This window comes from Fundulus heteroclitus, chromosome 5 (genome assembly GCF_011125445.2).
Source record: "Fundulus heteroclitus isolate FHET01 chromosome 5, MU-UCD_Fhet_4.1, whole genome shotgun sequence".
Classification (NCBI taxonomy): Eukaryota; Metazoa; Chordata; class Actinopteri; order Cyprinodontiformes; family Fundulidae; genus Fundulus; species Fundulus heteroclitus.
Genome location: NC_046365.1, coordinates 19,492,653 through 19,518,363, shown reverse-complemented (window position 1 = coordinate 19,518,363; position 25,711 = coordinate 19,492,653). Strand labels below are relative to the sequence as shown.

General features: G+C 42.7%; 3 protein-coding genes across 3 annotated transcripts in view; 2 read left to right on the top strand and 1 right to left on the bottom strand.

Annotated features, from left to right (window-relative positions):
- Positions 1 to 1,913: 1,913 nt before the first annotated feature.
- cbx8b (chromobox homolog 8b) lies at positions 1,914 to 5,633 on the top strand. The gene is made up of 5 exons (XM_012882656.3): positions 1,914 to 2,067; positions 2,200 to 2,243; positions 2,449 to 2,514; positions 2,663 to 2,729; positions 4,144 to 5,633. Exons 1-5 carry the CDS (start codon positions 1,999 to 2,001, stop codon positions 4,993 to 4,995), a joined length of 1,098 nt encoding a protein of 365 aa, XP_012738110.2. The 5' UTR covers positions 1,914 to 1,998; the 3' UTR covers positions 4,996 to 5,633.
- A 688-nt stretch (positions 5,634 to 6,321) lies between these two features.
- Positions 6,322 to 11,717, bottom strand: c5h17orf67 (chromosome 5 C17orf67 homolog). Its single transcript, XM_012882639.3, has 4 exons — positions 11,566 to 11,717; positions 10,136 to 10,236; positions 7,095 to 7,224; positions 6,322 to 6,541 (listed from the first exon to the last, which is right to left on the bottom strand). Exons 1-3 carry the CDS (start codon positions 11,618 to 11,620, stop codon positions 7,108 to 7,110), a joined length of 273 nt encoding a protein of 90 aa, XP_012738093.1. The 5' UTR covers positions 11,621 to 11,717; the 3' UTR covers positions 6,322 to 6,541; positions 7,095 to 7,107.
- A 7,552-nt stretch (positions 11,718 to 19,269) lies between these two features.
- The window catches only part of dgke (diacylglycerol kinase, epsilon), a 12,309-nt gene continuing 5,867 nt past the window's right edge, over positions 19,270 to 25,711 (top strand). The window contains exons 1-8 of the mRNA XM_012882637.3: positions 19,270 to 19,918; positions 22,813 to 22,972; positions 23,079 to 23,198; positions 23,293 to 23,436; positions 24,118 to 24,275; positions 24,420 to 24,468; positions 24,575 to 24,688; positions 24,799 to 24,870. Coding sequence (XP_012738091.2) covers positions 19,467 to 19,918; positions 22,813 to 22,972; positions 23,079 to 23,198; positions 23,293 to 23,436; positions 24,118 to 24,275; positions 24,420 to 24,468; positions 24,575 to 24,688; positions 24,799 to 24,870 — 1,269 coding nt within the window. The 5' untranslated portion in view covers positions 19,270 to 19,466. The remainder of the gene's footprint in view (positions 19,919 to 22,812; positions 22,973 to 23,078; positions 23,199 to 23,292; positions 23,437 to 24,117; positions 24,276 to 24,419; positions 24,469 to 24,574; positions 24,689 to 24,798; positions 24,871 to 25,711) is intronic.

Sequence of the window (25,711 nt, the reverse complement as noted above, 5' to 3'; positions counted from 1 at the left end):
CAAAGGTGTGTATCTCCCCCAACGATTCTAGTATTAATTGACCAAACGTTTTAGAGCATCGCGATTAGTCTGCTCAGACGCGTGAGAATTAAAAATGCGTGACAGATTTTGTCTAGATTGATCATATTTAACGCGTTGTGGTTTATTTGAGTTTACAACCAACATCTGGCAGAGAATAATACAAATATTTATAAATCATGCGAACACATTCATTTACATCAGCAGGTTCCTAAACGCAACGCCCCTAAATCACCTCACGCGGCGTTGGTGCGCGTCTTCTCACTGCCATTTTTTTTGGTATAGAAATCAGAATGTTTTACGGCATCATGCAGCTGTAATTCCTCCATCTAGGTGAATAGAGTTTTCACCTCAAGGTGGAAGCGTCATGTTACAGATGGTGGAAGCAGTCTATAGCCATTATGCGCCATCCATTTACATTTGTTCCATTCACACGGTCCGCTTGGTACATTTAGGGTCACTGGACTTTCCGCGCAGATTATACTTTTAATGCATAGCTAAAATAAATTAACGTAATTTGGAGTTAAAAGGCTGAGGAATAAAGGTGAGGGAAAAATAAGCATAGCCTACAAAAATAATAAAATAATTATAACTATTTATGAGTATTTTAATTTAATTTTATTGGCTTTATTTTATGTATCTGGCCATTTACGTCATACCCATTAACATCACTAGCACTTAAAAGATAGGCCTATTTAATTTTTTTTTTCCAATAATAAAAGTTCCCTTTCATGAAATGCGGGACGTTAATTTTACCTGAAAATACTGTAAAATAATGCCTAGATGTAAATACAACATAAAGAGAAAAGAACGATTCTTTTTAAATCGTTATTTAAATTTTTTATTTTATTTTATTACATCCTTTCTTAAACTAGTTAGTAAGTAGGCCTAGTAAGTCAGCAGAGCTTTCAAAGATGCCCGCATTTAAGTATGCTGTGATGCTCCGCGCCACCCAGTAATTGACAATAATAAAGGACATGAAAACCTTCCACAACCGCTTCTACATTTAATTAAGCGGTCATCAATAAAACCATTTTCATATTGTTGTTTCACAATTGGCCCTGATGCAGGATAGATCATTTACCAAAAAAGCTAATTATCCTAATTCCTTATTTAAAGATTAAGCTAGATCGTATTTATGCTACCGGTCTCGTTTTGAATTAAAAAAAAATGGAAATTATTCATTTCTAAATTTAGGCTATGTTTTGATATTTTTGCTTTAGATTTGTTTAAGTGAAAAAAAACCCCGAATAGAAACATTTGCCAATTTTTCTGTATTCTTTTTTTTTTTCTTTTACCTTGAACTTTCATGCTCCGGCCTACATTGAAATTAACTAATGAATGACCTGCGTTTATAAAAAAAGAAAAAAAAAAAGGAAAAAAGATCCGAAACAAATAAACAAAGAGGGAGAAGAAGCTGTAAAAATTAATAAAAATAGAAGCTCACAAACGTACTGTAGGCTACATTTACACCTATTTTTTTTTCCAGTAGGGACTCATACGGCTTACCTATATTTAAATAAATAAATGCCTCTGTATTGTCGAAGCGTTTCACATTTGGCAGAAACGTGCTAATTTCCTTGTTTCTTTATTGGCTTGTCAGCACCTTCGCGTCCATAGACATTGTATAAGATTTTTTTGTTGACGTCACATAAATTGAGGGAGACGACATTCATTCGCTGCGCTGGTAAAATTAAATAATAAAAAAAATAGGCCACCATTTTACCCCGAGAAAGCATTCACCCAAGCTCCGCCTCCACTTAGAAACCCGATCCACGTAGCAACGGCTGGGCCAATGGGCGCGCAGCTAGTGGTTCCACCGATGGCGGTTCCTTAGCAACGCTGTAAAAAAAAATTGCGCTGACGTCCATTCTGCTCGGGACTATTATGGTCTGTCGGGAATTCTGGAAGAGGGAGGGGTGGGGGATAGCTTCTCGCATAGCGCCCACCAGGCTAACGGTCGGTAGCACTGGGGTAAACATGGAGCTGTCTGCCGTCGGGGAGCGCGTGTTCGCGGCCGAGTCTATCATCAAGCGGAGGATAAGGAAGGTAGGCGGGAGGTGTAGCCGCTCTGCTCTCCCCTCCCCGGGGAGCCCGACACAGCACCAGCGCACTGTTAACGCTGCCGTTGCCCCTGCAAGCTAACCGAGTCCTGCTCTGTTTGTTTCTGATGGCACGCAGGGTCGGATCGAGTACCTGGTGAAGTGGAAGGGATGGTCGCCTAAGTAAGTGGCGCTTACGCTGCTTCTCCTTCTTAAGAAACAGACATGTTTTGGAGCTGTCTGCGCACTGTCCGTGGTTAGCCCGCCGAAGCTAGCGGGATTAAAGTCAACTCTGTGGGGTTGTGTTTTTTTTTTTTTTTTTTTAGCTCCGGGGGCTAGCGGGGCCGCTGGTGGACCTGTCAGTCTGATTTAATGCTCTGCTCCGCAGGTACAGCACTTGGGAGCCGGAGGAAAACATTCTGGACTCCCGTTTGTTTGCAGCTTTCGAGCAGAGGTAATTCTCCCACAAGGCGTGCGTGAGTGTTTCTGTGTTAGCCTCCGTGGGCAGAGCCTGGCTGCGAACAGAGGCATCAAGTGTGCGTACAGTACGCTCCGTGCACTTTGCTCCCGTGACACTTGCCGGCGTGTTTTGTTTTCCACAGAGAACGTGAAAGGGAGCTGTACGGGCCCAAAAAGAGGGGGCCAAAACCGAAGACGTTTCTGCTGAAGGTGAATTTATCACGATTAGATTTTAATTTTTAATTATTTTTTATGGCTGTACGGGTGTCGGGCAGGGCCAGCGCCAGGTTCCCGGAGGCCCTGAGCACGTTGTTGGACTATGTTTGTTTTTCGCTTATTTGGTAAGGGAGGGAAAAGGAAGATACAGCAGAAGATGGGAGGGAAAAAAAATAACTTACTGTCAGCATATTGACAAGTCTGGATTTCCTATATTTTTGGTGTGCAATTGTTCTGCGTTGATGGCTCCTGAGTGGTTCCCTTTTTTTAAGTAGCAGATATATTTTAGCGGGAATAACCTAAATAAACAAGCAGAATATTTTAGTTTTCACGTCCAACTCCTGCTAAATCCATCTGGTGCCACAGCACCAATTTTCTGTTGTTCCTTCTTGATTATATCTATATTACACCGCTTGTATTACAACTAGGAATACAACATAATTCATCAAATAAATAGCGTTTAGGACTAAGTGGTAATTTTGAAATATTTTTGTATTTATTTAACTATATATTTAATTTTTGTCGGAGTAGAGGAAAGCCTTCCTGCGCTCGAGTTGCTTTAACACAGGGTTAAAATGCTCATACTGGAGAGTCCTTTATTTTATTTCTCTCTAATCCAGAAATACACAGTGATTTCAAGCAATTTAGAAGTTGGGTGTTTTTAGTTTAGTTTAGGTTTTTTTTCTTTCTGGGCTTCAGAAAGGAGGTTTTGTATTTTAACTCTTTCAACAATGTGAAACCCAGTAATCAGATGGTTGTTTCAATCTGAAGAAATTAACTGTAAAATTTCTTTCAAAATCCCTGTTATTATTTTTCTTTTCTGAGAGGAAAGGCCTAGTTTACACCTAGACCAACCAACCACAGGGAGGGGAAAAAAAACACTTCTATCACATTTCTATTCTATTGCTTTTACTTTCTGATTTATTTAGCATGAGTTAAAGCGGGCCTGACATGTTGTCATGTCTCTCAGGAAATCAAGAGCTGGAAACAATACGTTGTGAGACTTGGTGGCTTACTGTCATGGTAACTAAAGAGGAAAAAAAAGCTCGATTAATTCATTTCTGTGGAGCTTCTTTAAAGCTTTTGCTAACATTTGCTTTGATTTAACCTGAACAAGAAACTCTATGGGCCTCAGAGTTGATGATGCTGTATGTTGTAATTTATTCAGCGTTTTTTCCGTGTTTTTTTTGTGTTGGGCGTAATATCACAGCGATATATAATGGAAATGTACCCTGATGCCTGTCGATGGCCTCTATCAAACACTTTGATTTACACAGCACCAACAAATAGAGCACAGAAACTGACAGATGAAGGCGTCATCATTTTGTTTTGACAAAGAAAAATGATCAATGTTTATTTTTTTGTGTGTGTATAAATTAAAAATGCTCATTTTTACATTTGCTTCCAGGCCCAGGCTAAGGTCAAAACCAAGTTCTACGAGTTCAGGAGGGAGGCCGTCCGAGGGATGCACATCACCTTCCCGACCCCCGAGCCCGTCTTCACCCCCAGGGCCAGGGAAGGCCTGAGAGCCGTCGTTCCCACCATCTTCCCGCCGAGCTCCGTCAACCGCGGGGAGAGCGTGCGCCCGTCTGAACCGAGCCCCCACGAGCACCGGCACCCCCCCCTACAGCAGGCCGCCTCAGACGGACACGCCCACACGCCCAAAAAGAGGGGGCCCAAGCCGAAGCCCCGCTTTGTGGACGACGGGTTCGGCCCGGCGGCGTCCGAGCCGCACAGGAGGAGGGCGGAGGAGGGGGAGAGCCACGGTGCGTACAGACTGGCCCAATTCCAGGAGGACGAGGAGACCAGGCTGCAGAAGTCGGCCCACAGACACTCGGAGAACCACGCTCACGTCCACAAGCACCACCACCATCAGCACCACTATTCTCACCGTCACCACCACCACACACAGAAAGCCTCCAGCGGCGCTTCCTACAAACACTTCCACGCTCAGCGCTGCGCAGACCCGCACAGGACTAAGGACGGCTCGGCCCACCTGGCGGCGGCGCACTTCCACAAGCACCGCCCCAAAACGAGCCAGCACCCGAGCCGAGCCGCCGGGCCCCCGCCGACGGAGAAGCCTTACTTCCTGGACAGGCGGTCCCCGGCCAGGCTGGAGGACGGGCAGGACGACGTGGCCTGGAGGCCGTGCCTCAGCAACGCGGAGAAGGTGCTGGTGACGGACGTGACCGCCAACTTCCTGACCGTCACCATCAAGGAGAGCAGCACGTCGCAGGGCTTCTTCAAGGACGGCAGATGATTGTGGACCACTTGGGTTGTTACCAGCAAAGCTGTTTTTCTATGTCGTGTACAAAAGGCAAATTGCTTCATAATGTTTATATGTGTGTATATATATAAAAAAAGAAGCTTGGCGTATATTTAATGTGTTGACCAAATGAAATGAAGTCCATTTGACCCGAGGCGCGGGTGAGCGTGGCGTGTCCTTTCTAATCAGGAGGCCACTTTGTGTGCAGCGCTGGAGCCAGAATGGATTTCTCTCTCCCTTCCACGCTGAGCTCAACGCCGGATCAAACCTGAGTACTGAGTGTAGTCGGTACGGTTTGAACCGGTTCGACTAACAATAACGAGTGGTTTATATTTATAATAACAGAAAAAAAACTTAATTGAACTTGAGCACTTTGAATTCAGAGATATGTACAACAAATGTTTTTGCTGCCCTAAGATATTTTGTAATGTCTGACGTGTTTAACATAAATTAAAAATTGTAACTGTAACCCCCCCCCCCCCCCCAAAGTGCATATATCTGATTTTTATTTCATTAACATACAACATTTTACTTTTTTTTTTTTTTTATGGAAATGTTTGCTGTAACAGAAAGCTGGCAGACTGCTTTTTAGATGCTTTTCAATAAACCAGTTGAGTTTCTGATTTCTTTGATATCTGCTTCCTGTTTTTATTCCATTCCAGGCCTTCTTCCATACTATTAGGATTATGGATATATATTTTTTTATATGAAATAAATGAAGAGGTGTCAAGGCCTTAGGGTTATAAGCCCTCTGTTCTTCCTTTTTATTGCTTCCCTAAAAAACAGGTTAGATTGAATTAAATAAAAATAAGTTCAGTTGAATTTTAAAAACCTCGATCACAAAGCTTCATTTAACAACTTCACGGGCTTCTCGTTTTAACCGAACACAAAGCTTAACTCACATATTCCCGTTGTCTTTATTTAAGTCACAGGCATCACCTAAAGTTGCCGGTTTATGTGTATTTTCATGGCATCAAATCTCAATTTGCTGTTTTATAGCTATTTTTATTTTTGTTCCAGAAAATTGTGTTGCAGCTCAGACGTGCAGCGCACCGCAGATCTGCGGATTTTCATTTCTTAAAAAAAAGAAAAAAAAGAAAAGCGCATGAGACGCGCTCAGACCTGCACCAGCCGCACCATTTACCCTGCGCCATCAGTCATAATAAAGAGAAGAAATTAACATATGATTTAATTTGTGTGTAGAAATACTTTTTTTGTGTTTGACATAAAGGGTTTTAACTGAAGGCGCTCTGGCCCACTTATTAAATCTTAAAAAATATATTATAATAATTATTAATAATAATAAAGGGCTCGCACTCATTCATTTGTGGTTGATTTATTTTATATTTTTGTCACAATTGTTACTCAAGGAAAACAAGAAAACGGAAACTAGCTACAACAAAGGGACACCCTTCTACATTATGAAACATTTTAATAGTCTGTCCTCATACGGAGGTTTGAAAAAAAAATTAAGAGAAATATTTTTTATTTGTGTCAGTTGCTTCCGTGAAATCCGTGTTCCGTCGCTCCTGGTCGTTTCCTGCCAACAGGTGGAGAAAAAACAGAAGAGATTACGCACAAGGTCGCTTTTTTTTTTTTTTTTGGTTAAAGGGAAATCTAGAAAGCGAGCCGAGGGTGACGGAGCGCGACAATTTATCGCACATTTTGCGTGTTTTGTTTTTTTGTTTTTAGCTTCAGAGCAGCAGCTTTCTGCAGAATTACTTTTCGTTGCCACTGATTTAACATTTAGCTTCATGTGACGGGAAAGCAGCCTCCGTTCTCCGCGGACGCACAGGCCTCCAAACCAAAATACGGAATTTATGACTCTGTAAAATGCTGATCTGAACTGAGCCAAAGGAAATTTGTGTGTATATACACACTTTACAAAAAAAAAAAAAAACACAGCCACGCGTTACATGCAAGAAAATAAAAGAAAAGGCCACTCCTGGAGAAGAGGAGGATAATGACTCTACACATAAGGGTTTATTCAGATGCTTGAACAGACGACTAGGGCCTGTAAAACACGAGTAAATGTTAAACTTTGACAGCTGGATGTGGAGGCGCAGACTGAAAGCGGAGGCTGGGTGGAGAACCTGGCGCTCCTGCTCAGACCGGGTGGCCGTAGTTCCTGTCGCAGCGCGGGGGGCAGTGGGGGTTCAGCCAGTACTCCAGGTTGGTCTCCTGGGCCCTCTGGTCCAGAGCCTGCATGCGGAGCAGATGTTCCTGCGGAGAGGCGCAGAGGAGTCAGCCCAAGATAAGGGACGTGCCAAAATAACCTGAAAGACGCCTCCCAGGAAGCTGATGGACCATGGCGTGGCTCGTTTGGACTTTTTGCGCAAAGGAAAGTCTAATTGGCAGGATCACAGTCAGTCCGCTCCGGCTTCAGCCGACCGAGACTAAGATCTGTTTATTAAGCTTTATTGTAGCCAGAACCGGCTTTTATTTACCAGCTTAGATATTAAAGGAGATATTGGCCCTTTTATGAACCCCCTTTTCCCATTAATACCTTCCTTCTGCTGCAGCGGAATAAATTACATTTGTACCACTTTCCACAGCGGCGCGCTATAGCGCCCCCCTGAGGTGATTAATACAAAATAGATAGAAAAACAGAAACATTGGAGCCTTTGTCGGGTGGTGAAGAAAGACCTGGAATGGATGCATGAAACTCACACCGTCCTTTCACTGCTTCCAGATACAAACATGTAGGGAAGATTCAAAGCTCCCAAACAAACATTCGTGATTGTTTTCCACAGCGAGGAGCAACCCGATGCACAAACGCTGCGTTTCACATTCACCTCGGCTCAGAGTAGAAACTTTAATACAAGCCAGTCTTTGTTTCTAACCTGGACCATGTTTTGAGACTATGTTTGTACTGATACAGTTATACTCTATATACACACTTAAATTCAAAGAAACCTGCTTATTAAAATCCCCTGTTATTATTTTTGGGTGTTGTATCTACTGTTTATTGTATTGTGTTACAGCCAAAGATGTGAATAACATAACACTTTAGCAGTAGCAATGGCGCTTGCTTGCATGAACTGCCCCCCCAAGTGCCTTTTTTGCTCTCCACCCTATAAGCTCCCCCTTTTCCTGTTGACTCAGAGACAAACCCATTAAACACACACTCTACTAAAGAGGCCAGTTCTGCAAAACACTAACTTTTTAGGCATGCAACTAATCAGTCAACTTAAAGACGTATTTATTTGTTCAGTGTCAGGTCAAAAGCTTTGAATCAAACACCAATGTCAGTGCAGTTAATCCATCATATATGGTGGGCTTTATTCTGTGCACACCACCTGGGGGCAAACCGTTCCTCATTCACTGGATGTGTGGACCACCCACACAGCCCCTGCCGCCCTGGGCAATGAGCCACATCTAAATCCTCCACGGAGCAATACAATTGTATTTACAGTATGCATCAGTGCTATTTTATTAAACATCAATTCAGTGTCATTTAGTTCAATTCATGTTTTATTGACAGGTTTCACTGTTGCACTTTATCCTGTAATTTTATCCTTTAATTTACTTCATTCTGAAATCCACTGCAATTCAATTTTCAAGCTGTATGCAAACGAAATTTCGTTCTGTACGCACTCTGTGCATACAAAATGACAAAGTTGTCTAAGTCTAAGTCTAATGTAATTCTTTGGGGAAAATGGCCTTAAAGCACTCACAACAATTAATGTTTTCCCTGTAAAATACATTGAAAAACATATTCTTAAACAGGAAATTAGAGAAAATCCAACCTGTATGTTGTTGTTGTTGTTCTATTTTATTTCATTCAGTGGGGGTAGAAAGCTCACATTCAGAAATGACTTTTTACAAGAAAATCAGCAGACTTATTAGCTCTTCTCCCGTTGATACGTTGTATAGCGCCCTTTTGCCAGTAGGACAACACTTAGTTATCTCCTGACACAATTTACAAGTTCAGAACATTCTCAGAGAGGTTTTCTGACTGTTTATTCTTCATCACACAATATTTCCAGATTACCCAGAGACTCCTGGGTCTCCTTTTATGGTCCCTTCTCCTCAGTTCACCCCACAGTTTTAGCAGAAGGACTGAGATGGAGATGGAATTAGGTGGATTTAGTGTCTGCAGAAGCCTTTCTGTGTTCTCTCGGCCATTTATTTTGGATGATCATCCTGTCAAAAGACCCAACGGCGATCGGTTTCCGTTTTTATTAGCAGAAGCTACCAGATTAATATTTAAAATCTCCTGGTAATTCAAAGAGGTAAAAGATCCTGTGAACTCTAACAAGGATTTTCAGGACCTTTGGAAGGGGGAACAAGGCCCGCTGCATCACACATCTACCACTGTATACAAAACACTGAACCTGGCACATCTAAAGTCATAATGCTATAATGCTAACCCGGACAGTTTCAGTTCAAGTCTCAAAGTTGCGTTGGCATAGGTTCTATAGTTTTTATCATTAGTAGCATATAGAAAAGGCTTAGACTTAAACCTTGGATTTATTCTGAGTTCAGAAACTCACAGTTTAAGAGCAAATCAGAAAACAAACTAAATAGAGAGTTGAAGACAGAAATGGCAGACCTTACATGGTCAAATTGACACAAGCCAGGTTTTCTTTTCTAGCATGTAAACCGGTTGCCACATTGCTCGCCTGTAGTAAGGCTCGGTCGCCCCAGTAACGCCTCCCATTGCCGCGGTTCTCTAACAGCGCGACTTAGAGTCTTTCTTTTCACTTCCTTCACCGTCTTCCTTTTGGCACCTGGTGACAAGACGAAGACGGGTCTTTGTCATCTTCAGTTTGTCGCAGGTCTATTAAATAATAATCTGACTGTCAACGTGAAGACGTTTAGCAACCACGTTGAAGCACGGCCGACAGAAGTTGACCCCTCAACATTTTAACATACCGAGTTAAAATGTTCAGGAGCTCTGATCAACACAGGAGAGTAAAACCTAAGAACAACTCAGATTTATTAATTTTCCTATGAATTATCCAGTGTGAGATTATGCTGTTGCTGCAACAAAAAAAAAAAGCAGAATTTATTTTAGGACCTTTCCTACATCTCTTTGTGACTCCTCTGACTTGTAGCCTGAACCTGGCTGCTGTTTACTGCGACGCTGTGAGTGAAACATGTGGTGTTGTTGCCTCTCGGCAGGCCTCACCCTCATGGGCTCGTCGGGGTGGCCGGCCTTCAGCGGCCTGTCCTGCCTCTTGCTGCGGAGGAGCTGCTTGGCGTACTTCTCCCTGATGACAGGGTTGGCATCTGGGAAGGAAACAAACACTTTTGTCTGCGCGTGTTTATTGTCTCGCTACACACACTACTCAGCTCTCCTGGGGCTGGTTGAAGTGCTTTTCCAAATAGGAGGATGAATTTGAGTTTTTTTTTTTTTCACCTACTGGCCATGTGGATGTCAGTTAGTGTGCTTCCTCTCCGTGTTCTCAGCTCGCTGCTCAACCTGGACCTGTTTGTGTTTGCCTTTCCATAAACAGGCCAGCTGTTTTTGTCACAGCTGGGTATTGGCTAATCAGAACAACATCCCTCCTCGACGAAACCAGTCCACAGACAGGCCCATTTAGCTCTGCGTGTCGACAGGAGGCTGCTCCTCTCCCACAGGATCTGCCCTGGTAAACACTCGTCTCTGCAGAATGAGGACTCTCTGTCCCCTCTCTCTCCCTCTCTCTCCCTCTCTCTCCCTCTCTCCGGTAAAACCCGGGTAGGTAACAAAGTGCTCATTCATCTTTCACACTCCCTGGAGAGGGGAGTCTGAGCAGCACGTGACCCCAGCACGCAGCCAGGGAGGCTCCGTCTTCCTCTGCTGCACCAGGGGGCCGCAGGCGAAAGCAGCCCAGTTCTGTCAACATCAGCTGCCCCCCCCCCCCTTCTGCTGCTGCAGCTAGGGGCCTCACGGCAATACGTGGCAATTTTGTTATCGGCAGATAACGGGCATCAGAAGATTAAAATGTGAAATCCGAGAGATTCTGCGGTCTTAGAGGAAGCAAAGACAGCGTGGTTCAGATGATGAACTAACTAGCCTGGGTTGTTTTAAACTAAACCGAAATTAGGCGTTACTAGCTCCATCTGTCTTTGAAGTAAACAAATGCAGCAAAATTACACTGAATTCATTTTTTTTGGTTATTTTTCTATGGGATGCATAATCCTTCATAATCTGGATAAATCACTACAAAAAGGGAACTAAAAGTAGGTAAAGGTTGTTCTTGAAATGAGTCTATTTGTCTTTGATTTGAGCAGGTAAATAAGATTATCTGCCAATGGAATGAGGGTTTTGACCCCCGAAATAAGATAATTATATATTCTAAGATGATGAGATGAGTTGTTCCTATTGTGAGTACAAAAATCTTATTCCGTTGGAAGATCGTTTAAACTTGCTTGCTCAAATCAAGCACAAATACACTCATTTTTAGAAAATCTAACTTACTTTGAGTTTCCTTTTTTGCAGTGAAGAAACTTCCTCTTTACGGGAAATACACGATGAGGATACACATTACGGATGTTTAATTGTCCTTATGACTCAGTGTTTTTCCTCTGTGAATCTGATTTTGCCTTCAGCTTGATTTCCTGCCGCGTTCCTACCTGTGTGAGCGGTCAGCAGCACCAGGCAAAGCAAAAACACCAGCAGCTTCTTCATCTTCCCGGCCGGAGTCTTCGCTGGTCTGAGCTCCACACCACAGCCCTAAAGATGTTAAGGAGGGAAACTCTCCTCCTTCTCTTCCTCCCCCTTCTCCTCGCCCACGAACCTCCTAAATATGGTCCAAAAGTACTGAGCTATAACTCAGGTTGCTGTTTGTTTGTTTTTACATTTAAATTTACTTACAAGCCAGAAATTCTATCCAATCCCATCTTTCAGGCTCGGCCTCTCTGCCAGAGTCTACACTGTTGGAAACCATCCTACAACTGAATCCAACCTGATTCAGGGCTGATCTTGTGGCTTTGTAACAAAATGCTGAACATGACAGAGGCCTCCTCACCTAAACTTGAAGCTACATGGGGGGAGGACTTGGACATGACCATTCCAGATGCGACATGGGCCTCCATACTTAAACTCGTTAATACAACATCTGTCTGTGTACGCCATTGTCTCATTCAGTTTAAAGTCGTACATGGAGCTCACTTCTCCAAACGCAAACCGTTTGGTATTTATTGGGAAATTTCCCCATACTGTGAGAAATGCAAAACTGCAGAGGCCACACTGGTCCACATGGTGGTACTGGTCTTGTCCCCATCTTTGGTCTGTTCTGGACAGATGTTTTCCATACCCTGTCCAGGTTCCTCAGAGTTGTAGTTACACCAAAACCCTTTCCTGGGTCTTTCTGGCATCAGTGGAAAGGATTTGCCTTTACCAGCCTCTAAAAGACAGGCGTTGTTGTTTTGTTCTCTGTTAGCGAGGCTCGCAATCAGATGGAGATGTACTACTCCTCCAACTCATAAACACCTTATTTCATGTTTGAGACTGGGAAACAAAATAAGATGTTCTCTTAGGCACGCTACTCAGAAATTCCCAAAACCCCCCCAAAATGTATAATTCAGTTTTATTTATGTAGCACCAGTCCACAACACGTCATCTCAAGGTACTTTACAAAGTCAAATTCAATCAAATCCTCGAGACAGATTGGTCAAAAAGTTTCCTATCTAAGAAAACCCAGTAGATCGCGTTGAGTCTTGACAAGCAGCATTCGCTCCTCCTGAAGAAGCGTAGAGCCACAGGGAGAGTCGTCTGCATTGTACATGGCTTTGCAGCAATCCCTCATACTGAGCAAGCATGAAGTGAAAGTGGAGAGGAAAAATCCCCTTTAACAGGGAGGAAAACCTCCAGCAGAACCGGGCTGAGTATGAACGGTGATCTGCCTCGACCGACTGGGGGCTAGAGAAGACAGAGCAGAGACACAATAAGAGAGACAAAAGAAAGCACACATTGATCCAGGGGTACATTCTATGCTATATGGTAATAGCGGATGGTCTGTCTCCCCTGGATGATGTCACAGGTAATTGAACACCAAACCAGGTGTACCTACTATGAAGAGAAAAAAAGACAGAGGGAACAAAATGTTAAAAGTTGAAATGACGACAATGCAAATTGGAGACCAGCAGGAGAACTCAGCAGAGTGAGAGAAATAAGCCCTGATGTCCTCCAGTAGCCTAAGCCTATAGCAGCACAACTATAGAGATAGCTCAGAATAACCTAAGCCACTCTAACTATAAGCTTTGTCAAAAAGGAAAGTTTTAAGATTAGTCTTAAAAGTAGGCAGGGTGTCTGCCTCATGGACCAAAACTGGGAGTTGGTTCAACAGGAGAGGAGCCTGATAACTAAAGGATCTGCCTCCCATTCTACTTTTAGAGACTCTAGGAACCACCAGCAGGCCTGCAGTCTGAGAGCGAAGTGCTCTGTTAGGAACATACGGGGTAATCAGAGCTCTGATATATGATGGAGCTTGATTATTAAGGGTTTTATATGTGAGAAATGGCTTGCATAGAATTTAAAATTCTATTGTTGATATATTTCAGGTGAATTAATTTTTCTTAAAATGTGCTCTCTCTCCCCATCAGGGGTAAAGATGCAGTGTTCAGGCCTAGGGTGGTGACCTGGGTAGGAGAATTTGTCAAAATTCCTATATAAGGAAATGTCCTATATAAGGAAACCAGTTGATTGCATCAAAGTCCCGACAAGCAGCATTCACTCCTGGAGAAGCGTAGAGCCACAGGAAGAGTCATCTGCATTGTCCATGGCTTTGCAGCAATCCCTCATACTGAGCAAGCATGAAGCGACAGTAGGAAGAAAAACTTCCCATTAACGGGAAGGAAAACCTCCGGCAGAACCGGGCTCAGTATGAACGGTCATCTACCTCGACCGACCGGTGTTACAGAAGACAGAGCAGAGACACAACAAGAGAGACAAAAAAGCACAGAAGCACACATTGATCTAGTAATCTGTTCTACATTAGATGGTAGTAGCGGGTGAGCCGTCTTCTCTGGATGATGTCACAGTTAACAGAACGCCAGACCAGGTGTACCTGCTATGAAGATAAAAGAGAGAGAACAGAAAGTTAAAGCAGAAATGACAACACATAATGCATAATTGAAGAACAGTAGAACTCAATAGAGTGAGAAAATTAGATCCTGATGTCCTCCAGTAGCCTAACCCTATAGCAGTAAAACTATAAAGGTAGCTCAGAGTAACATGAGCCACTCTAGTTATAAGTTTTGAAAAAAAGGAAAGTTTTAAGATTAGTCTTAAAAGTAGACAGGGTGTCTGTCTCACGGACCAAATCTGGGAGTTGGTTCCACAGGAGAGGAGCCTGATAGCTAAAGGATCTGCCTCCCATTCTACTTTTAGAGACTCTAGGAACCACCAGCAGACCTGCAGTCTGAGAGCGAAGTGCTCTGTTAGGAACATACGGGGTAATCAGAGCTCTGATATATGATGGAGCTTGATTATTAAGGGCTTTATATGTTAGAAGAAGAATTTTAAATTATATTCTTGATTTAACAGGAAGCCAATGAAGGGAAGCTAAAATTGGATAAATATGATCCCTCTTGTTGATTTTCATCAGAACTCTTGCCGCAGCATTTTGAATCAGCTGAAGACTTCGAACTGCATTTTGTGGACTTCCTGATAGTAAAGAATTACAATAGTCCAGCCTTGAAGTAACAAATGCATGGACTAGTTTTTCAGCATCACTCCTGGACAGAATGTTTCTAATTTTGGTGATATTCCGGAGGTGAAAAAAGGAAATTCTGGAAACCTGTTTAATATGGGATTTAAATGACATGTCTTGGTCGAAAACAACACCAAGATTTTTTACTTTATTACCAGAGGCCAAGTTAATGCCACCCAGATTAAGTGATTGATTAAGAAGTTTATTTTTCTACACTGTGTCTGCACCGCTTCCTTTCTCACCCATCATGATGGAGCCTCCAACACCCATTGTGACCTTCAGCCACTTGGGCTCTATCAAGAACTCCAGCATCTTTCAGGTAGGCAGCCAGCAGCCACTTTATTAGGAACAGCCATTGGAAGTGGTGAAGATGACTTGCTGAAAATGAGCATCAGAATGGGGAAGACAGCAGGTCAAGTAGACTTTGAAGGTGGTATGGTGGTTGGGCTGAAACCAAGGTATTTCAGAAACCACTCATCTACTGGGACATTTTCACGGTTGCGTGGACAATAATGGCGTAAACCACTTAACACAAAGATATCCAGGCTGCCATCTCTGCACACCACAGTGAAGCTTGAAGCAAATGGGCGACAACAGCAGATCAGTAGAGAACCGTAGTAGGTGCCATGTCTGTTACCTGAAAACAGGAAACTGAAGCCACAGTTTAGCTTAACTTACTGGAGTAAAGCTGCCTGGTCTGAAGAGTCTTCATTTCATATGCAAAAAATCAGATGGAGGAGTCCTAATTCGGCATAACATAAAATTACATTTGCCAAAGTATATCATGAAGACTTAAGGCAGTTCTGTGGGCGAAACAGGGTCCAACCCAGTACTGGCAGGGTCTACCTAATAAAGTGGAGCGAGTCTAAAGGTACGCATTACCCTTTCATGATCAATCTCTGCAGTATTTTCTTTTTGCAGCTGTTCTGTGCTCTTTTTACTCTGTCATATAAAGTTATTTTTGAACAACTACTTCTTTCATCAGTATTATTTCCTCAAAACAAACTGCGCAGCATAGAGCAACAAGTAATGTTACTGGAGTGAAAAAGGAGCCGCAAAAAACAGTCGCTGTCAACAGTTTACTTCTTATTAAAGGCAGAACTGTTAAGAAGTGAGAGGTGGTCGAAGATTTTTCCTTCAGTGATATAGAGGATTGAATTAAGAAAACACTGTTTAAACACATTACAGAAATTCGTGTAAACAACACAACACTTTATTCACATTGATTCTTATTAAAGTCTGATAGTGGGAAATCCCTAAAAGAGCATCTCTTTTAGGGATGAGTAATGAGTGTCGAAGTGTTTGCAGCTGTAATGTGGAGGGCTGTCCACTAGATGGCAGTGTTAAGACAGACATTAACAGATTCTCGTATAGCCTCTAAAAAGAAGAGCGTAGTCTCTGAAATATTACATTTTCTTCTGAGAATTTATTAGTTATAAATGAATAATTAAAAAAAATGTTTGTAACTGTTTTAAACGAGGCTCCGTCTGAGGAGAAATCCAACCTTCATTGCTCCTTTTGAGCTGCGACAGGATTTTAAAAAAATGTGTAACGCAGATTTAAAATAAAAGATTTGTATCTAGTATCTTTTTATGTGAAACTAGAGAACATAGAGAACAAGACGGCCCGTCCTCTCGTTGTTCCTCTGGTTCGTGTTCAGAAGCGTGGGCCGCTTGATAACCACTTTGCTTTGATTAATTCTAGGGAGGCAGACACCAGTTGTCCCCTCAACATGTGATCATGTCATCATCACGCCATGGGAGCTGACCACTGCGCATGCGTAAACTGCATCCTGGCCAATAACACCAAAGATCATTTATAGAATGTGAGATGAGACCTGTGCCTACTTCCGTGTTTGCTCAGATTGAAAAATACATGAAAACGTAATTTAACCTAGGTTGTCTTGTTTCTTCATATTGCATCATATGAAAATCGGTTTTTACTCTGCTAAATAGTTTGCTAAATAGTTTTTATAACCATCATCATATTAAAAAGAAAATACTTAGATTTTAACATTCTTTTGCAAGCTCAGAGATCTGCAACCTTTACAATCCTAAAAGTCATTTTTGCCCTCGGTCCAGCTAAACAAAACTTTTTTTACATATCACTGTATAAGCTATTTTAAGTAGTCGATATTGCTGCATATGTATATTCTCCAAAGAATTTTATAAAAAAAATAACATCAGATTGTAGATTTGTGAGGCCAAATCCCCCATCATCAGTAAAAAGGTTGGTTGTGGTATTGTTATGCAGCTCTACCAGCCCCACCACCACCACTTTGCCCCTCCATCCACACCTCCCTTCTCGCCACAATACTCCATTACAAATCAATATTATGGTTTTATGGCTGGTGGACGTGTTTGTGTTGCAGGATGTCGGACAGGCGAGGCCACGCACACCAAAGGCTTTAAACTAGCAGCGCACTCTTCAGAGTGAGTGGAACCTTTATGCATTTTAGACCACTCTCTGACATATCAGCTCCCTTTTTAGTAACCGCTGTGAAGTTAGTTTGAAGTTGAATATGGGATATTCACGCTCTGCTGCTTCAGTGGTCTCTGCCTCCTGTTTGAGTCGATACAGGGAGGCTGATCTGGGGCTACCATCTGCTCGCTCCTCGCCTTCCTCCTTCCAAGTCAGACACGCTAAGAAAAATTAAATTAAGGTGCATTCACACCGAATGCAAACAAGCTGGATTTTTCACATTGCATGCTGGTCGATTGACATTCTTCCATGTGTTCCTCCTCGTCTGCCTCTGCTATCATTCTCCATCTCCCTCGGTTCCCTCAGCCTTCATTGGTCTCAGCTCTTGCTCACTCACCTGATCACTCACACCCTCTCTCCATGCCTTCTCTCCTCACCCTCCCCTGTATATAACTACCTGGTTTCCACCTGTCATTTGCCGGTTCCTTCTTTGTGTTGACTTCACGTTTCCCGAGCTCTCTTCTTCTGCCAGATTTTGCCATAACATCACCTTATGGTATTTTCCATTCTCTGTTCCTTGTGTGTAGTAAGTTTCATTAAAACTTTTCTTACAAAGGTCAGATATCTAGAAACTTACACTGATTAACCCATTATTGATTATTCTAATACAGAGTTGTTTCCTCAATCTATAATCACAAAGGGAATGTGAGTTTGGTAAATTTGTTAAAGCCTTCCTACTTCCTGACACTGAATCTTTTATCGTTGGAACGACTGTTTATTTCCATTCGGCTGGTGCCACATCTGAAGGAAAAATGCACAGGTTGAGCACCAGAGGGTTGTCTACTGTGATAAACCTGCCAAATCTTCTCTACCACTGCCAAATAGCAGTGTGATGATGTGGTATCGTATTTCATTCAGTGGAAAAGCAAACCTTGTCACCATTCTCAATGGGGAGAGATATCAAGATTATCCAGTGGTCCTCAAGGTTCTGATTGGATTATTCAGCTGTGCTAAAAATATTGTAAATGGGAATGTGTACTTTTCAGCAAGGACCAAGCAGTTTACATATATGGACGCCTACTAGTGCTTTACTACAAATTAATTAAAGACACGTTTTACAAACTGACAAGTGTTTATAAGTGCAACCACCGCAATTGACCATTCGTTCCCTAAGCTGCTCGGTTGTTGCTCACTAGGAAACCGTGTCGTTTGGTTGTTTTTAATTCAAAACATTGGAGCGATCCAATTTTGTCAATTTTAGAAGAGATTGTTGGTGCTTTGTTGAGCAGGTGACGTGCCTTAAATCGCTTTCTGCTTGGGGGGGCCCATCAGTTCTTGAATTTCAGACACGTCTAATAAACTTGTCAAAACTCAAATGAACGATTTATCCGGGACATTCTAAAACGCTTAACGTGAAAAGCTTAACGTGGCTTAAGGTAGGAAAACAACGAGGAATCATCACCAAATTTCGCATGGCCATATCTTGTCATGAAGACTTAAGCCTGTCAAAAAAACAAAAAAAAAACGAAATCCAACGATTATAGAAGATATCTCACATTAACGTTTTCTTCTTCATTGGCGCCTATGGCGAGAAAAAGGCTTAACGTGGTTTAATGTACCTAATCAACGATCAATAATAATTGGACTTTGGGTTCGATTTTTTTTACAGTTGTAAGTGGTTATGATAAGCAATATATGAGAGAAATTTGGTGATCACTGAGCGTTGTTTAGGTACATTGAATTGCGTTAAGCTTTTTCCTTTCAATAGGCCTCAATGAAGCAGAAAGGCTTAATGTTAGATAATGTCCATAATTATTGGACTTTGGGTTTGACATTTTGACAGTTTTACGTGCTTATTAGGAGCAATATGAAAGAAAAAATTGGTGATCATTGATCGTTGATTAGGTACATTAACTAAGTTAAGCCTTTTTCTCGCCATAGGCGCCAATGAAGAAGAAAACGTTAATGTGAGATATCTTCTATAATCGTTGGATTTCGTTTTTTTTTTTTTTTTTTTTTTGTTTTTTTACAGGTCTTCATGACAAGATATGGCCATGCGAAATTTGGTGATGATTCCTCGTTGTTTTCCTACCTTAAGCCACGTTAAGCTTTTTCACGTTAAGCGTTTTAGAAAAGGGTGAACTCTCTTCCTGCGCAAACGCTCTGTCCGCACAGCTGACGTCAGCGCGACAAGCGCCGCGTCTCAGCGTGACGTCGTCCTCTCTTCCTGTTTGGAGTCTCGCACCTTCATTCCGCGGAGCAGCATCCTGTTGATGCCAGGGAACATGATCTTAGCGGGAACCCGTGGCTCGCTGACGGTGACCGCGCGCCTCCCTTCTCCTTCTCCCCCTTCCGCTCCCTGAAAGCCGCCCGTCGCTTGTGTCCCGGGCCGCGGCAGCGATGTGCCAGGAGGGGGACGAGGCGAAGGAGGACTGCGGCTCCCGGGAGGAGTGGACGCTGCTGTTCTGGACCTCTCTGGCCGTCGTCGTGCCGGTCATCCTGACGCTGTGGTGCAGCGCGCAGCGCTCCAAGAGGAGGACCTACATGAAGGAGTTCTTCAGGAAGAGCAAGCACGGCTGGCATTACACGGACCTGTTCAACAAGCCCACCTACTGCTGCGTCTGCTCGCAGCACATCCTGCACGGAGCCTTCTGCGACTGCTGCGGCGTGTGCGCCGACGAGCAGTGCCTGCGCCGGGCCGACCGGAGCCTCCCCTGCAAGGAGATCATGGCCCCGTGCCGGCCGGACGGGACCACGGAGCACCGCTGGGTCCGCGGGAACGTGCCCCTGGCCAGCTACTGCGCCGCGTGCAAGCAGCAGTGTGGGACCCAGCCCAAGCTCTGCGACTTCAGGTACCGCAGAAATGCGTCAGACAGCCGGGCGTGATTAAAACGCGCGGCTGTCATCATAGTTTCAGGTTTTATGGGAACCAGACAGAGTATGAAATAAATATATACGCTTATTTTGGTGTATTTATTTAATAAGGGGACAGTGCACATCAGTTTATTCAATTTAATTCTGTCACGTGAGCTTCCCGGATTTAGCCATAGAGAATAAGTAGCACTTTTTTTCCCCTACGGCCCCTGGCAGGTTGACGGAAAAGAACAGGATTAAAACATTAAATCCCATAAATCTATGTGTTTAGCAGATGTTGAGCCAAAATCTAAAAATAGTGTTTTAAAAATGAAATCCTCTCTTAGTTTAGAGCGGGGGTCAGAAAACCTTTACCACCCCAAGAGCCAGTTTTGCCTGCTTTGGTCCAGTGGAGCCACAATATCAATTATAGGATATTTGTTTTGATTTTTAAATGAAAGACAAAAACTATTTCCTTCTTGTTTTTGAGTTTAAAAATAGAGCAAAAAAATCATTACATGTTTACATAATAGGGAATTCATTCTCATTAATGGATGGTTAAAATTTCAAAGAAAATTATGTCAAAAAGAAGCAAGTAGTTTGTAACCTAAAGACAGGACGGTTGCCAGATTTGCGACAGGTTCGTCCCAAAGTTAAACTGAGACGCTCATGTCGCTGTCCAAATACCAGATCTGCATGATAGGACAAATGTAATCACAGCGTTATTCCTGCTCTTTTGTGTGTGTGTAATTAATCTGATGGGATTGACTAAGGGTATTGAGTTACTGAAGTAAATCAACGTTTCAATAATATAAAAATGTATTGAATGCGACTGTATACAAACGTCCCAGATATTGTATTTTAGAAGTTGTTTTGCATGTAAGGTGTTGCATGTTTTTTCAGGACTCTGCCAAGAACCGAAACGTTACATAGCAGACCAAAGCTTTTTGGTCAGGTTTGGTGACCTCTCATTTTCCCTAGCTCCTCTCATCTGTGGAGTCCCTCAAGGACCCCATTTTGGCCCCAATACATTTCTCCCTTCATTTGCTCCAGTGTGGTCGAAATGAGGCACACGTGATGTTTCATTATAGTGCTGGGTCACCGTTTCATTGCAAATCAAATCTTTCGCGTCGCCCATGAAGAGTCTGCTGATTGTCTGTAAGATTTAAAATAAAGGATTACCATTTCAATACTCTGAGCCCTGTGCAATCATGCGCTATTCTAAAAATACACGTAATGTTTTACAGTGCAAGCTTTTGTCCAAACTGAAGAGTCCAGCCTGCTAGGGTCAAGTAGTTTCTCTCCATCACTTGCTTCAGTTTAAATCCATCTATCCGTTTGATTTTCGTGATTCACAGATTTCACAGGATAGTGGAAAACACAAGCAAGGCTGCTCATAAGTGGCCTGAATTTAAAAAGATACATATATTATCAGGTTTGGAAAGTTGTTAAAACACAACATTTTTCAGACATGAGCTTTTATTCTCATGCCGCAACAGGTCTAGATTTGTTATTTCTTTGTTTAGGGCCCAATGAGTTTAGTTATAACCTTTGTTAAAAAGATACCACAGTTTCCATGCTTCAGGTTATTTACAGAAAAAGATTAAATCAAAACACAATGTGACATACATGATTGCATTTATAATGCATTTTTAGAATGAAATTATAGTTAAAACTGAATTTGATTGTGTGATTTTAAGCTGAAGAAGCACAAAGAGTGCGGCAAATGTACAGCAAGTCATCTTATAAACACTTGTAAACAAAACCCCTGTGTAGTTGGTCAATCTAAAATATCTATCTGTCCCTTTAAAAAAATGTTATTTTGGTTTGCAAAGCTGAAGTTCAACCACAGTAATCATAAAACATTTTTGTTTAGAGGTGGTGCAGTAAATATATGACTAACTAAAATAAAAAGAGATTACTAATCTGATCAATACAGCAGTATTATTATACTATAATTCAGTGTAGACCCAGCATAACCTCTCCAAACAGTGAAATGCTTTAGGAGTTTAACATATTTTTAAGAAAACTGTGATTTTAAAATCTAAACCAAAAATCAAAATTTAAATAAAAAATTTAGATTTAAGATCTAAATAAAACCAAATGAAATGTTGCGGTCTCTCAATAAGGTGAAGCAACAACGTAAAGATGATTATTAGTGTGAGACAATTATGCTGTGGGATTGTTTTATAACCTGTAGAAGGTTTTTTGCTTATCTTTTACGTCTTTCCTAAACCCTGAATATTTGGTTAATTTTTTTTCTTTTTACACTACGTTCCGATATTCAAAAGCCTTACAATTCAAGACGCTTGTTACTTTTCATCATCGCTGTTTGCAAAGCTGCAGCTCTGCTGTTTATACTGTAGAGCTTCAGCAGGGATATCTCTGACGTCTGGTTTTCGTCTCTTCCCGGGATGTTGATTGAACTCGTCTGACAGATGGAGAGCAAACGCTGTATAACTCAGAGGTTTTCATCCAGCAAGGGAGTTCCTTTCTGGTATTTCTAGTTGAATGTCTGTTTTACTTACAGACCAGAAGACATGTTTGATGTTTTTAATCACACATTTGTTAGAATACTGAGCAGTAAGATCAGACGATGCAAAGATAAAAAAAAAAAAAAAGGATCCTAACCTCAGACTGGTCTCTTTGTGAGCAAATGAAAAAGATTAATCAGAACCTTGCACCTTAAATCTGTGTTTCACTCTGATGAAGCTGCTGTTATTTAAGACGCTCGGGCTCGATGACGTTCACGGTCCGCTCCGCTCATCTCCATAATTACGGTTTAACCCTGAAATGTCAAACCCTGGCAGCTGCAGACCTGAAAGGGTTCTGCGAGCGGCAGCGAGGTTTGTCTCTCTGATCGGTTTCGGCTCCCTCTGCCTCTAACTTGAAGGTGCATCTGGTGTCAGACCACCGTCCACGACGACTGCATGGACAGCCTCGCGGGCAAAGACACGTGTGACCTGGGCGAGTTCCACAGCCTCATCATCCCGCCTCACTACCTCCACCGCGTTAACAAGCTGCGGCGCCGGCTCCCCGACGAGTACAGCAAGGTGCGGCACGTGCCACGGCGCTTTTCTTTATTGGCCATCCTAGAGCTGTGCAGAAAACCTATATTGCATCTGTTTTTTTGTTGTTGTTTTTTTTGTTTATTTGCAGCTGGGGGCTTCCTGTGGCAGAAACTGGACTCCTGTGTTGGTGCTGGCCAACACACGGAGCGGCAACAACATGGGGGAGGCCCTACTGGGAGAGTTTCGTACCCTCCTCAACCCCGTTCAGGTCAGCGTCTCTTACACGAGTCCGAGCTCGCCCTCTGCCTTCCTTCAGCTGCCTCATCCGCGGTTCTGACCCGAGCTGCTCCATCCTTCTCCAGGTGTTCGACCTGTCCGAGCTGACGCCCCCCAAGGCCCTCCAGCTGTGCACCTTACTCCCCCCCGGCAGGGTCCTGGTGCTGGTATGCGGAGGCGACGGCACTGTGGGCTGGGTCCTGGATGCGATAGACGCAATGAAGCTCAAGGTAAGATGATGGAAGGGTATTTAGCTTTGACGAGGCGGCTAACCTTTAGAATGACCTGCAGGGTTAAGTAAAAACTATTGATCAAGAGCACTTCAAACGACCCAGAGAAATTTTGGCTCCTTGGAAGGAAAACCTAAAGAGGTATTCACCAGATGAAGTACTTTCTACAGATTGTTCAACGCATAGCGAACATATCCATGCCTTTCCACAAACGTCCGTGCCCTCTATGGGGGTTTTATCAGGCAGACCAACACAAGCAAATTAGGAAAGACTGTCAGCATCGAGGGGAAGATGGATGGAGCTAAATAGGGAGCATCCAATGAGGAGAACCTGTTAGAGGCCAAAGTTTAGACCTAAAGTTGGTGGTTCTACAAACTAATGACCCAGGGGTGTGAATGCGTATATGCAATGCTGTACCCTTTTCATTTTATAAAAAAAGAGAGAGGAAACTGTCACATTTTCCTTCCACTTCAGGGTAATGTAAAACTTTGTGTTGGTCTGTCACGTGAAAACCCAATAAAACCCCTTGGAATTTGTGGTTGTAAAGTTACAAAACCTGAAAAAGACTTAAAAGATATGAACACCTTTACAAGGCACCACATGTTACCAGGCCTATCTTTTTTTTTTTTTTTTTTATCTTTTATGTAGTTACATTTTCCTATGTTTATCTTTTTCTTTCAGGACCAAGATCAGTTCATCCCCAGGGTGACCATCTTGCCCCTGGGAACAGGAAATGACCTTTCCAACACGTTAGGCTGGGGAGCTGGCTATGCTGGGGAGATCCCCGTGGAGCAGGTTCTCCGTAACGTTCTGGAAGCCGAAGTGGTCAAGATGGACAGGTGGGGGGGGGGTTCAAAACCTCTGCATTAGAGTGGTTTTAGTTTCAACAATAAAATGGTTTAGTTCAACAGCTTTAATATGAAAGAGGGATGTTTCTCGTGGTGGTTTTGAATGCTGCTGATCTGCACAATAACAATTTTCAGATGGAAGGTGCAAGTAGCTTCAAAGGGCCTCTACTTTCGGAAACCGAAGGTGCACTTATTTTTTATTTATTTTTTTTATATATATAAAGCCTGCAGCTTTATATTTCTTTGCAAACATGTCTTAGAAACTAAAGCTGGGAGCTTATCCTCCCCAGGTTCTGTCCATGAACAACTACTTCTCTGTGGGGCCGGATGCTCTGATGGCGCTCAACTTCCACGCCCACCGCGAGAAAACGCCCTCCTTCTTCTCCAGCCGCATCATTAACAAGGTCGGAGTGCGCGAATCCCATTCAAATGTGGCCACACTTGTATTTTCGTATGCATACGGAAGTATTGGCTGTAAATCTGGTGGCTTTGTCTTTGTTTTGTCCTCCCTCAGGCTGTGTACTTCCTGTATGGCACCAAAGATTGTTTAGTACAGGAATGTAAAGATCTGGATAAGAGGGTTGAGGTACGGCAAACTTGTTTTGGTTAATCATACACGGATCTCTACCAATAAAGCACAGTGTTGTCTTATTTAAAAGAATATGTAAAGCATTGAGCTTCACCTGAGCCAGGTTACGGTCCTCTTCTTTTTGAGTCATTATGCAAAGTGAAACTAAGCCTATAGGAAGTAGTTAAAGGCTTCATTTCTTTACAGCACACTTTTGATGAAAAGCTGGATCCGTTAAAGACAGAGCGCAATGACCTGCAAATAATTTACATGTTTTCAAAGGCAGGTTCTAAAGAAGGGAAACGGAGAAAATAGATTTTGTTCAAAAGCCTGACTGGCCAAAAAACAACCATCCCGGTGAGACTCGCTGAGCTACAGTTGCAGCCATGTGTTCTCGGGTTTGAAAGATCAATTAATAAAGGGCCTTTAGGATCTACTTGATCCGTTGTTCTTTCAGGGGACAAATATTACACAATAAGCAAGATAAGTAATTTTAAAAAGCAAGCAATGGGTCCAAACGTTTGTATTTAGTCTGTACTGGATCAAGATTATACATGAGGACTTAAATAGATACAATTATTCACCTAAATGTTTAACAGTTCTAGTGAAAAGCTCTGGAGTGTCCTCCAACAAAATAGGTCTGTAGTGATGAACCGTACAGTTCAATTTTTTGCCAGCGCTGAAATCATTTGTCTGACTAAGATCACAACTGGGTTTTAACCGTGCCTGGCTCTGTTCCAGCCACGCGATTGGTCCAGAGCAGAGCTAGTCTTATTATCATTGGCTGTTCATCTTATCTGTATGTTGAAGGTTTATAGCAACCCTTTCTCATAAATCTGTGGAGGAAAAATGATTTCAA